The 13,810-nt window shown below is 40.6% G+C and overlaps 1 protein-coding gene across 7 annotated transcripts in view; it reads right to left on the bottom strand.

Moving 5' to 3' along the window:
• The window catches only part of ELAVL2 (ELAV like RNA binding protein 2), a 148,808-nt gene that overhangs the window by 49,141 nt on the left and 85,857 nt on the right, over positions 1 to 13,810 (bottom strand). For all 7 annotated transcript variants that reach the window (XM_038769606.1, XM_038769604.1, XM_038769600.1 and 4 more), the window contains one exon: positions 2,791 to 2,894. In XM_038769606.1, coding sequence (XP_038625534.1) covers positions 2,791 to 2,894 — 104 coding nt within the window. The remainder of the gene's footprint in view (positions 1 to 2,790; positions 2,895 to 13,810) is intronic.

The raw sequence follows: 13,810 nt of genomic DNA, 5'->3' as shown, positions 1-13,810 counted from the left end.
CACATCCAATTAATAACTTTAGTTTTAAAGTCCTCCAAGTTTGATGAGCACCTCATCATTAGTGATCAATTCATCATGGGCATTACACCTTTGGAGAAAGGCAAGTTTCAAATATTTTCGTGGCCACCTCATCTTTCCTCAAGTCTTCAACCAAAACAAATACAAATAAGGCAGAAGTCTAACTCAGAACAAATGAAGAGGGGCCCCGATGTATAGAAATGCCTCTGTTTGCAAGATCTACTGGACTGGAGAAGTATTCACTGGACATCAGGCATTAACAGAATCATTCATTTTGACATAAAGTCACATCTACATGCTTCTGTGGTAAAGACTTGAGAATGTGTTTGAAAGACAACCCCTGCTCTATTTTAAGGTATAGATTAAACTCAGATGACCATTTTTTAACACTCTAAAGAGCGATGTGTAAAATGTGGTGTGAGCGCCTATGCCCTGTAGAATTAAGGGATACTTTTAAAAGAAAGCCTGGTCTGCTTGTATTTAGTATATGGAAAAAAAGCTTACTTTGCAAATTACCATTTATAAGAGTTCTACATATAGGTCTGGAGGTATTAGTTGATGCTTTGAGATTAATCAAAAATCACTTGAAGCATATACCAGCAGTTCCTCACCAATACGGTTTTCTTTGGAAACAAAAATTGAAGTTATACTGAATGCCAATATAGATGCATTTGATACTGCCAATTTCTCATCTGCACTTACCTTCTGACTGCTGTACAAAATGCAGAATTCCTGTGATTTCCAAGATGACTGGCACAGTACCCCAGCTTATATTTTAATGCTAGGATTCCAGTCACTGAACAGGAGCAAGACCTACCTGTAGGGCCCAGGAACCTCCATTTCTCCACTCTCCCTACTATTGTATGTTTTGTTTTCTATAGTTCTCCTAGTCTATCAGGTGTAAACACATTCAAAGTAGCATACACAATTTGGAAAAATGGAGATATGCCCTAACCCTATTGGGAAGCTCTAGCATTCCCCAATTTTGCTTTAAGCCACCTGCAGAAAGTGTGCTAAAGCACTGGATCAAGTGCTGGGGCACTAGGGCTTAACTGCAGCCACTATCATCCCATCACTACCCTAGGCACATGGCATTTGTGCCACATCATCCCCTCCAGCTCCTTCTGCTCTTAATCTTCTGAACTGGGGAAATAGTTTTTAAATAACTAGAATTAAATCCAAAAGTGTCAAAGGGTTTTTTAAACCGCATTTTACTCAATTTTTAAAAAAGTCAAAGAATTTGATCTGAATCTGTTTTAACTCATCCCAAAGCCATACATTAATACAAATGCTGGATGCCACATCTCTAATACAGGAATACATAATATATTATATGTTCCTTATGGGTAGAGATTGAATATACCAACTCTACTGTACATTTCCAAGCACACAGTACAGTGCTCAGCACACAGTAAAGGCTTGATAAATGTGTGTGTGTGGGGGGGCAGTTAGAGAGGACTAAGGAGACAAGGGGAGGAGTAGGAGGGGGGAGGAGGGGGAGGGAGGGGAGGGAGAAGGGGAAGAGGAGGAGGGAGGGGAGGGAGAAGGAGGAGAGGAGGAGGGAGGGGAGGGAGAAGGGGGAGAGGAGGAGGGAGGGGAGAGAAGGGGGAGAGGAGGAGGAGGGAGAAGGGGGAGAGAGGGGGGATAAAAAGGAGGGAGTGGGGGGGGCAAGAAGTAGGGACAGTGGCTCCAAAAAGGGGGGCAAGAGGAAGCGAGACAGAGATCTAGTGACAGACATCCATAGCTTGGCATAAACTGGTGGAACCTGTCCTGGATGCAAAAATATTTATTTTAAACATACGTGTTTGACCAACTGAGCCATTTCCTTCAGGTCAATTAACTATTAGAGCTGGTAGGACATTTGTATTAGACAGAGCAATAGTACAGGGAAAGTGGTGCAAAGCTAAGGTAATATCCCTTAACTGACAATACTGGAGGAAATCTCTTTAAAAGTGAGATCACATTTTCCAAGAACATAAGCAGAAATAGGGAAGTAGCTCATTCCAAATACAACATAGTAGGACTCCGGTTCCCTAGGAAAGAGCCCTTTCATTTCTGACTCCTCTCAGGTCAATGCTTGGTTTTTGGTTTGTTTCCCAAGTTCAACAGTTTGAGGATAAAAGGTCCCTTCTATATCTTACATAGATACGTAATCTGTTTCCTGTGTGGGCAACAGAGAAAAAATCTTGTGCTAGGAATCTATAAAAATATGCAGGCACCCTAAATCGTTACAATAAAAGTATTTTAAAACAAAACTTACAACAGAAAAGAGTTAAGTGAAGGCAATAACTGATGAACACTCAGAAATACAATAAGACCTGGTGCTTTTCCAGTCACTTCAAGTTGTACTGAACAGGAATAAAGATTCTTTTAATTTGAGATGTCAGTCCCCATATGATCAGGACATCTTCAGTTTATCCATTTCAGCATTTCTGTACAGAACATTACCTGACAAACGTCCCTTCACTATAACTGAATGAGGGTGATTATTTAAAGTAGTTTAAAAGGTTGCTACTTCCTAACTCTAACAATAGTAGTAATAATAATAATAATACCTCCAATACTTGTGGTATGTTAAGCGCTTACTATGTGTCAACTATAAACAATAAACTATAACTATAAATGGTAGCTTATGTTGTCCCAGTAAATGAAGTGGCTTTTAAACCAAAGATAGCCTGGTCACAGACAGGATCCAGTGAATTGTGGTCTTAAGGGAAAAAAAAAAATGAAGTTAAACTGGGTTCTTTAGTTACAAAATTATAAAAAGCATACTTTGATTGTTTTGGTTTGAAGTCTTAATCCGTTCAGCGTGTTGATAGCTTTTTCAGCATCCTTAGGGTCAATGTAGTTCACAAAGCCATACCCCAAGCTCTGACCTAATGAAAGAGGAAAAAAAGATACATATTAGTTCTGTAGTGCTTGAGTTAAAACTGATAAAGGCTTATTGCAGGTATGGCAAATTAATTTGTGCAGATGGGTCACACTTTAGAAAAAAAATAGCAATAATTTTAGCTTTAAGCTATTAGCAACCTAATACAATATTAACAAAACAAATGAAAATGAAATTGAATAGAACTACTGATTTCCTAGCGATACAATATTAGTGGATGGGGTTTCCGGGGGGGTGAGACAGTGGTATAAGATTGAAAAACACACACACACACACACACACACCTCAGCATTCCTTGCTCAGGATGGTGGGAGCAATAGTACTTCTGCTATATGGACTTGCTCTGAGGAATTTTCAGCCAGGACATCCCCTCTCCTCTTCAACCCAACGCATATGCACCTACATTCTAAAAACCCAGAGATCAGACTTCTGGCAACAGCAGCCACAACAGGGCAGCAGGAGTCCCATTAGCCCAGAGCAACATCAAGGACTCCATTCCAGGCAGAGGTGGGAGAAGGGTGAGCAAAGCTAGTTCCCTCCCACTTCCCTTCTGAAGCTAGCTGTCCTCAGCAAGTCAAAAAACACTTACGGCAGGCCATGTGCCCCGTGAGTTTGTGTGGATAGAGACTATAAAACTATTTTAAATACAAATCTCACCTGAAACAAGCATTTGTCTATTCACTGATCTAGAGGTAGAAGAAAACACACACACACACCTGTCTTATCAAGCAGTGTTAAAAGAAGCCAGAAAAACCTAGCATAGGTCAGGGTTCTGTAAGGGAAAGGAGCAAAGAAAAAGAAACAGTTTATATAATTTAGACTGGGCAGCAGAGTGAAGTACGGACTGGAGTGGGGAGAGACAGGAAGCAGGAAGGTCAGCAAGGAGGCTGATACAATAATCAAGATAGAATAGGATAAGTGCTTTCATCAGCATAGTAGCAGTGTAAATGGAGGAGAGGGCAGGTGTCAGTGATGTTCTGAAGGTAGAATCGACAGATTTGGTCACAGAGTGAATGTGTGGGTTATATGAGAGAGAGATGAGTTGAGGATAATTCCAAGGTTATGGGCTTGGGAGAACAGGGAAGATGGTGATAATGTCTACTGTGATGGAAAAGGCAGAGGGAGGACAGGGATTGAATGAGCAGATGAGTTCTGTTTTGGGTGTGTTTAGTCTGAGGTGTCAGCAGGACATCCAGGTAGAACCGTCCTGAAGGTAGGAGGAAATACAAGACAGTGAAAGGAGAAAGATCAAGAGTGGAAAGGTAGGTTTGGGAATCAGCCGCATAAGGATGGTAGTGGAAGCCACGGGAGCAAGTGACTTCTCCATGGGAGTTGGTGTAAATGGAGAAAAGAAGGGGAAACCAGAACTGAACCTTGAGGGACACCCACTGTCAGAGGGCAGGAGGCAGAGGTGAAGCCTGCTAAAGAGACTGAGAAGGAGCAGTCAGAGAGGCAAAAAGAAAAATCCAGAGGACTGTCGGTGAAGCCAAGGTTGGACAACCTTTCAAGGAGAAGCCTGGGGGGGGGGGGGGCGTCCACAGTGAAGGCAGCTGAGAGGTCTAGGAAGATTAGGATGGAGTAGCGGTCATCGGATTTGGCGAAAAGGTCACTGGTGCCTTTAGGTAGGGCTGTTTCTGTGGAATGGAAGGGGTGGAAACTAGACTGAAGGGGAACAAGGAGAGAACAGAGGAGAGGAAGTGGAAAGAGCATGTGTAGGCAACTCTCTCAAGGAGTTTGGAGAGGAATGGTTCTAGGGAGATGGGATGATAACCAGAGGGAGCTGTGGTGGGGGGAGGGGGGGTGTCAAAGGAGGGCTTCTGGCACCTGAAAAGTTTAAGACTTCTTGGGGTTAAAAAGATTTAGCATACTCTTTGCTCATCTTGGATCACCTGGAAAAAGAGCAAATTGGCATCCATGATGGCAGCATTTTCAAAGTAAACTGACAAGAAAAATGCAGGAGAATTTTCTAACTACACTACAGCAGCAATCTGAGAAGTCAATAGCATGACTCAAGATTAATGAATTAATGAATCCTTGTTTCCTGCTGCTCTTTAATCCAAAGATTGTTATGGTAAAATGGACAAGATGTCATTCCACATATCCATAAAACCCCCAGAAATTTCAGTTCAATATGGCATTAGGGTTTTGTTATATATGAACTGTAAATCAAGTTACTTTTCAACCAGAAATTGCTTCTGCATTTTTTTAAGAAACAGTCCATTAGTGAAACACCTAATATGAAACCCTTCCACCCAAAATATCCCTTCCTCCTTTCCAAGTCACTTGTTTCTAAAAACCAAGCACTCACCCTTGACCACTACCTTGTTGCAAAGTTCAAGGCAGTGCTGATCAAAGGGATTCAGGATGAGTGGTCAGGAGCCAACACAATCTGTACGTCTCAGACTATAAACACTGCCAAGAATTATGATTTAATAGAAACATGCCCTCAAGCTGGTAGCTGGACTAGGGAAACAGTCACTATTTCCCTGGGGTGGGGCAGGAGGGAAGGGAGAGCAATGGGGAGCCTCAGATTCCCAGTGACCTCAGCCTCTCAACCTTAAGGATCACTTCTGATTTGCAGAGTGCAAAAAATACTCTCGACTGATTTGTGGCATTTATTCAGTGCTTACTAGGTACCAAGCACTGTACCAAGCATAGGGGTAAATAAAAAACCAATCAGGTCAGATAGTCCCTGACCCACATGGGGCTCATGGTCCAAGTAGGATGAAAAACAGGTACTGTAACCCCATTGTACAGATGAGGAAACTGAGGTATACAGAAGTTCAGTGACTTGCCCAAGGTCACAGCAGGTAAGTGGCAGATTCAGAATTAGAACTCGGGTACTCTGACTGCACCCCCCCCCCCACCCCCAGGCCCATGCCCCTTCCACTAGGCCACATTGTTGTATCCCTGCAATACTTTAACTGACATTGATTAATTCTCCCTGAAGTTCAGGGCTCAAATTTCCCAAGTTCCATGGTGAATTTGATCTCAATTTCTGGCATTTTAATCAGGTCTAACTAATCATTGTGGGCAGGGGACAACGACCAACTTTGCAGTATTGTACTCTCACAAGTGCTTACACTCTACTGGAAGAAAGGCAAAACCAAGTGAACATGTCCAAGAGAGACTATTTCCCGACAAAATGACTGGCTGAACATATTTTCCTCCACAAATTTAACTTGGAGATTAAAAAGGGAAGAGGATTTGAACTACACACTAGAAAATAAATCACAAAACCAGGAAGCCAGCCCCTTTCTATCTTTCCCACAAGGACTGATTGAGAGGAGAGAGCCTACAGCCTGCCATAGGCCACACACAGCAGAGCAGTTTCGGAGAAGGAATACTCTGGGAGCTTGGCTCTGCCCAGGACCACCCCTTTGCTGCTATGAAGCAAAAAGAATCAGCTTCTTTATCTGTTGGGAAATATAGTTTGCTCCTTTCCCTCTATGCATATTCCATGACATCCCCAACAAGCCCTCCAATTGGATATTTGAAATATCACTCAGCTGTCACCATGGGCTATGATGCCATTACCCTAGGACCATTTACTTTTTCTACTTCAGTCAGTAGGATGTCTTGCTATATAGTTACTGTAAAAATCAAAAGACAATCAAAATTGAAATGATAAAAGTGAATATTTTCTTCAGTCAGTTAGCATTTCTCAGTGGGGAGTACAGAGACCACCCCTCCTACAGTGCAACTTTGAACTTCAGGGAGGGTGCAATTTTGTGACACGTGTTCTCATCCTCCAGCATCACCACAGGATGGAGGAGCTACTACGGATGGAGCCCGTGATCTGATTTCCCCATGATTTGGGTACAAGAGTCCCCTGGCAAGTGAGTCACCAAGCGGCAGCTGTTCAAAAGTTTGAGAGGGCTTCAACACTGGAGATCATGTTGCCCAAGGAGAGAGTTGTCTTCAGTCACCAGATCAATTATTGATGGGCATGGGAAAGAGAGCATGTATTACTCAAATAATTGGGGGGCGGGAGGGAAGAAGAGAAAAAAAAAATCAAAACATTTCTCACCCAGTCCTCTAGAGATCATCCTTCCCCCAAGCCCTCACATTGCCAGACCCTCATCCCCTGAAATGATGGGGTTCTGTCAGTACCAGGCCTGGGATATTAGGTCCAGGAGCTCCAGGGTTAAAGGAGCATTGGCAGAGGGAATAAGGTGGAGAGTGGTTGATGGGGTCAGTGTCTTGGAAGGAAGTGGGGTTAAGAATCCCCTGGTTCCCCCTCCAGCTCCCTTTCATGAACCAAACCACTGGCTACTGCTTATAAGTAATCAGATTCTTCATAATAATAGCCATGGGCATAATGCAAGACCAGAAGCCAGGCTGAGGCAGCCCAAGTGCCCTTAATACAAATCACTGAAGGTAGGAACCAGCCCCACAGCGCTAATGTACATATCCATAATTTGCATTAATGTCCGTCTCCCCCTCTAGACTGTAAGCTCCTTGTGAGCAGGGAATGCATCTATCAGCTCTGTTTTATTGTACTCACCCAAGTGCTTAGTACAGTGCCCTGCACAGAGTAAGCACTCAAATACGATTTATTTGATTATCCTAGCCTCACCCCTCCAACTTCTGACAAGTATTCTTTCCCTTGGATGCCATGCGAGGGCCCCCCAAAGAGTCAGTTTCTCCAAACCCTTTTTTGCACTATTTCCTGAAATTTCCTTGAGTGTTTGCCCCACCTGCCTCTTCTCTACTTCTCCCAGTCAAACAAATGGCTCTGTTTCATCAGAGTATTAAAATTTCTGGGGTGGTTAGTGGGATTTACAGGTGAGTTCTAAACAGATCATGGAAAATGGAACTAGAAAGCTCTGAACAACTGTGAAGAAATGGCAACAACAAAAAACACAGACTATTGGCCTAATGAATGAGGGATAATTCCAAATGCAAAAGATTGAGGATTACTGGCATAGTTTTAAAATATTCAACTGTCAGATACCTAATGGTCCAAGAACGATGCTAATTCCTGAAATATGCAGAATGAATCAAACAGAGGTATAACAAAAGCATTGAGGGAACAGAGGCAGGAAGAGGACCATAGAGGAAAACACATTTAAAACAGAAAAAGAAATTAATGGAGAACTACTATGAACCATCAGGCTATTACAATAGAAGAAATCTTCCTTGTATCTACTGCAAGATAGAATAAATCAAACCTTAAAACCTAAAGGCCATATCAAGTAATGGATGGCAACAACTTGGAACTAATAACTTCAAAATTAACATTTTTAATCTACTAGACAGATAGGGCAGCAAAGATATTGGTTGGTGATCCTAAGCACATTGGCCCCCAAGAAGTGGCAATCAATAGTATTCAAGCACTTCTTCTGTGCACAGCACAGGAAATAAAAGATACAGGAAAGTCTGTAAACTAAGGAGCTTACACTCTAGAGGCATTCATGGCCAGAGCACTAACCTAGGCGATATTAGGAATGAGAGATGAGGAACAGAGGAGGGAGCATTAAGGGAGACATCCACTGTGGGAAATCCCATTCAGCCATCCTCCTCCCTGGCCAGATCCTCCATTAGATAATACGCTCCTTGAGAGGAAGGACCACGATAAGCACTGACTTACTGACCATGTGTTTTTACTTTGCTTGTACTAACCCAAGCAGTCAGTTCCGTGCTCTGCCAATAAAAAGTGTTCAATAAATACAACTCATTATTCAAAGTTCCTATAGTTGCATCCCCTACAGCCCTTCTGCCTCTTTTGGAGTGGTGGGGGTAAAGGGTATGTGTAGACAGAGGAAGATGCTGCTTGTTCAAACTCCTGACATGTAAAAGGAGTTTCCTGTAACCAACAATATGATACAGTTGAATGGTAGACTCAAAACCACATGGTTTGAAATACTAGTCCCTAGACGCTTTACCTGAAGAGTTAGATTATAAAGATTCAATTTGAAGCTCATTTTTCTCTTGCTCCTTTCACTTCAAATCATGAAAGTGCTGATAGGATACATAGCTATTAGATTTTTTTTCTACAATAGAAGATTTTTTGATTATATAAACAGCAACTCTTCTAAATTTTGCTATGATAATCATAGGCCAGAGAAGGACCTTAAGTATTCATTTCACCATTCCCATGATTCTAGACAGACTGAATGGAAACCACTGAAAAACTACTTAGTGGTCAATTATAAAACTACCAAATTTGCCAGGTGTAGGACAGGCACATCAATAACTAGATTGTTCAATATTATTAAATGTAGCTTTTAGGCATCTAAAAAAACCCACCTTAAATGCTACTGAGTATTCAGATGTTAATATTTCACATCAGCTAAGACTTTACAATTTGAAATTTTACAAGTGTCATTAAAATGAAATTTCATAATTCAAAGATCATCTAGAAAAATGTGACAGATTTACATAAATCTGTCCCACAGATGTGTAAACATGAGTTAAGAGATGTCAGCATGTAATTTCATTTTGACTACTTTTTCATTAAAATGCATTGTCTGCTGCGCAGTCTAGTTCATGCAGTGAAAAAAATTATGTTAGTTCTAGAAAGTCTTATCAAATCAAGAATGGCAAGAGATGGACACCCTCACTGAACCATCGCTACTGATTTACTTCAAATATGAGGATTTCAATACAGTAGACCACTTTATGGACAAAATGCCTCACCATCAGGTTGAAAGAGTCTCCATCTCCCTCTTACCATCTGCTTGCTTCTTCTGTTACACCTCACTTCATGCCAAGCAAGCCTAGATTCACACCATGCTCTTGCCTTACCACCAACCCATTGCTCACATAATAATAATAATGATGGCATTTGTTAAGTGCTTACTATGTGCAGAGCACTGTTCTAACAGCTTTCCCACCTACCTAGAATATCCTCCCTCAACTGTGCCAAAACACAATTTTCCCCTCCTGCAAATCTCATTTTCCTATTCATGACATCCCATTTGCTACCTCTTTACTGAGCTGTTTGTTACTTATCCCACTTCATCTATCCCCTCACTCTTGACTTTGGCATATTCATCAATTTATGCTCATTGTGAGCAGAGGATTAGTCTACCAACTTTTATATTGTGCACTTGCAAGCACTTAGTACAGTGCTCTGGACATAAGTGCTCAATATGATTAGTTGAGCCTTCTGTTTTCCCCCCCCCAAGTGGATTGTAAGCTTTTTGAGGACAGATAGTGATCTACCACTTTTGCTGGATGCCCAAGCAATTAGTATGTTGCATGTGATAGACATTCAAGGGTACAGATGAGCACAATTAAAGTACATTTAAAATAGATCTGCTACTACCAGAGACAGGTTTTCATGGTGCTGCACTGGAGTCCACATATAGACAGGAAGGAATAAAACTGCTAGTTTACCTTTCTTTTTTCAAATGTAAAGGTCACCACTTTTCCATGAATTTGCCACCCAAGTACAAATGCTAGGATATCAGATTAAGGACAGTTTTATATGAACTAAAGGATCCAAATAGGAAGGCTCACCTCCTCCAAGAGGCCTTCCCAGACTAAACCCCCTTTTCTTTAGCTCCTCCTCCCTTCCACATTGCCCCAACTGGCTCCCTTTGCTCTATTCCCACACCCCACAGCACTTGTATATATATATATATATGTATGTACATATCTATAGTTCTATTTATTTATATTGATGCCTGTCTACTTATTTTGATGTCTGTCTCCTTCCTCCTAGACTGTAAGCTTGGTTTGGGCAGATTGTCTTTATTGCTGAACTCTACTTTCCAAGCGCTTAGTACAGTGCTCTGCACATAGTAAGCACTCAATAAATATGATTAAATGAATGAATTACACCATATTCCCTTTTCTCTCTTCAAGGTTACTGCCTTCAAAAGCCTAGATGGGATTCAATTCAATCATTTATTGCGTGCTTACTGTGTGCAGAACACACTATTAAATGCTTGGGGGAATACAACAGACACATTCCTTGCCCACAATGAGTTTACAGTCTCAATTAATAGTATGTATTGAGCACTTAACCCGTGCAGAACATGCAGAGCACTTTAATAAGCACTTCAGGGAGTACAGAGTAAGCATAACCTCAGCAATGTGGAGAAAAAAACCTAAATTACAATTAGAAGAAAGCCACAGGATGTAAATATGTGCAATGTGGTGGTGGGATATGAGTACCCAAGTGCTTTGTTCTTGGTTACTGATTGAATATATTTATTCAGATAGGCCATGCAATTTCTTAGGAATCATATTAGTTTGGCAGCCAACGGAGCATTTCACAAGCCAGATGTTACACAAGAAAAAAATAACTTGGGGCAATGTGATCTGGTGTCATTTGTCATATGAGAAGATCAATAAGCAATATCTATGTTTCATTTCAGTTTAGTATCCAGTAAGCAAAAATTTGGACTTCAATTCTTAATTGAAAGCCTAAACCTTCCATAATCTAAAAGGTGGCACTTGTATACTTGGATCCTTATGACAAACCCCTTAGTAAAGTAAGAGACAGGGTTGTGCATGTTAATATTGGAACATGAGACAATCATCAGTGAAGAGAAAGGCTGAGAAAATTATTGGGAATGATAAAAATCGGCTCCCAAGCCTGGACTGAATATGTAATAAAGTCTGATTACAAGATTTCAAAGTAAGAGCTGTAATCCTAATTAGATCCTAAGAAGACAAAAAACCTGCAAGGTTTTGAGAACTGGAAAAAAACTTAATTTTTAAATTTCCAAAGTGGGCATAGCAATCATTCCATAGTATTTGGTTTTGTAAGTTTTGCTGTTAGGCTAAACTTTCTCTGTATTTTGAATCTCATTTGCAAGGCTGTTGAAACATGTACTACATAGATATAGGAAACATTCCTCCTCCAAAACTAAGTCACAAATTTAGTTGCGGGATGGGGGCTAAAGAGGAGAGGAATACAGAAGAAAGAGGAAAGAGGTAAAAAGACTTCAGTACTCATTTAAATCAAACATGAGCAGAAAGGATCTAAGCATACAGATGTAAAATTGGCCAAAATGAAGTCTGCAAGAGGGAGAGACACCAATGATGCTTGCAGATACTATCAACAACATGATTTTCCTCCAGAAAGATCATTTCGTTCCTTAGACTGTGAACCCCATGTGAGAAAGCAACTATGCCCTACTTGATTATCTTGTATCTACCCCAGTACTTGGTTCACAGCTTGGCACATGGTAAGCACTTAATAGCATGTTAGGGTTAATGAAAAATACCCCCCACCCCCACCCCATCAAGTTGTGCAAAACATCGATTCTTTAAAGGATTAAATTATGAGGGTAAAATCCCCAAATTAACCCATTCTCATGCCAAGTTTCAGTACTTAAGTGCTGAGTATAACAATGCCTAAACACAAATACTACAGGCACAGCTAGAGAATCAACACAATAATAATAATAGTATTTTTTAAGTGCTTACTATATGCCAAACACTGTACTAAATGCTGGGGGGTAGATAAAGCATAATTAGGTCCCATATGGGGCTCAAAGTAGGAGGGAGAACATGTATTGAATCCCCATTATGCAAAAGGGTGAACTGAGGCACAGAGGAGTTAAAATCGAGTTGACCAAGATCACACAGCAGGTAGGATTAGAACGGAAGGCTTCTGACTCTTAGGCCCATGGTTTTTCTACTGGGCCATGGTGCTTCCCTGTACTCTGGTGCTTAGAATAGTGCTTGGCACATAGTAAGCACTCAACAAATACCATTATTATTATTATTACTACTTAGTTCCATGGTAGGGAAATCCATATAGAAGTCATAGCAGTAGTATGGTAAAATGATCAAAGGTAAACTGCAATGTACCCTGTTCTCAATATTTTTAAGTTTAAAAAAGAAGTCAGGTAACAAATAGCCATTTTGTTTTGGGCCCAGGTAATATTATGGCTAGACTTTACGACCATTTGATTCTCCCACAATAGATTATTTCTAAAAGAGTAAAGATAAAATTATATTTGTTATCCATATGCATAAATAGCCCTTTAAAATGAGACTTATGTAACACTGAACAACTTCTGAATCTCCAACATTCATTCTCTCTCTCTCTCTCTCTCTCTCTCTCTCTCTCTCTCACACACACACACACACACACACACACACACACACACACACACACAGAGAGAGAGAGAGAGAGAGGAAGGGAACCACTTTTCGGATTCCCATTAAATACCACTACTATACATTTTATTTGGCAAGAATTTTTCATGTGATGGCAGGAAAAAGAGACAAATACAATTATAAATATATTTTAAACAGATTTTTACAATGACTAATTTGTTTAAAGTACTTTAACACAAAATCAATTACCAATTAACTCATTTCCCTTGACTATAAATGTCTTCAACAGCATCTAAACCAAAGGGAAAGAGCTTATTTCAATTATTAGCGCACTTTCCCTCATGACTGATTTCTAGATGCCGAAAAGAGTGCAAAGATACTATTTTTAAAAGTTCATGCATTTATTCATTCATTCAATCATATTTATTGAGCGCTTACTGTGTGCAGAGCACTGTACTAAGTGCTTGGGAAGTACAAGTTGGCAACATAGAGAGACGGTCCCTACCCAACAGTGGGCTCACAGTCTCGAAGGGGGAGACAGACAACAAAACAAAACATATTAACAAAATAAAATAAATAGAATAGTAAATTGGAATAGAATAGAGTTCATTGAGTTCAAAATTTAACTACCAATCTTTACATACAAACACGGTCCAACATGATACAAAAAAGAGACCCTCAGTGACTGTGAGGGAGAGCAGGAACAGGATGAAAGAAATAACCACCTAGAAGACAAAAGTGCCTGGGACCTGAAACATTTTAATAGTCAAAAGATGAGGCTTTTCTCATTTTCTGCCTTCCCTATGCTGTAAGTTCCTTGAGGATAGGGATAAGGCTCACTAATTCTAGCATACTCCTCCAACTGCTTAGTACGGT

This window comes from Tachyglossus aculeatus, chromosome X4 (genome assembly GCF_015852505.1).
Source record: "Tachyglossus aculeatus isolate mTacAcu1 chromosome X4, mTacAcu1.pri, whole genome shotgun sequence".
Classification (NCBI taxonomy): Eukaryota; Metazoa; Chordata; class Mammalia; order Monotremata; family Tachyglossidae; genus Tachyglossus; species Tachyglossus aculeatus.
Note: the sequence above shows the minus strand (reverse complement) of the source record. Positions and strands in the feature narration are given on the sequence as shown.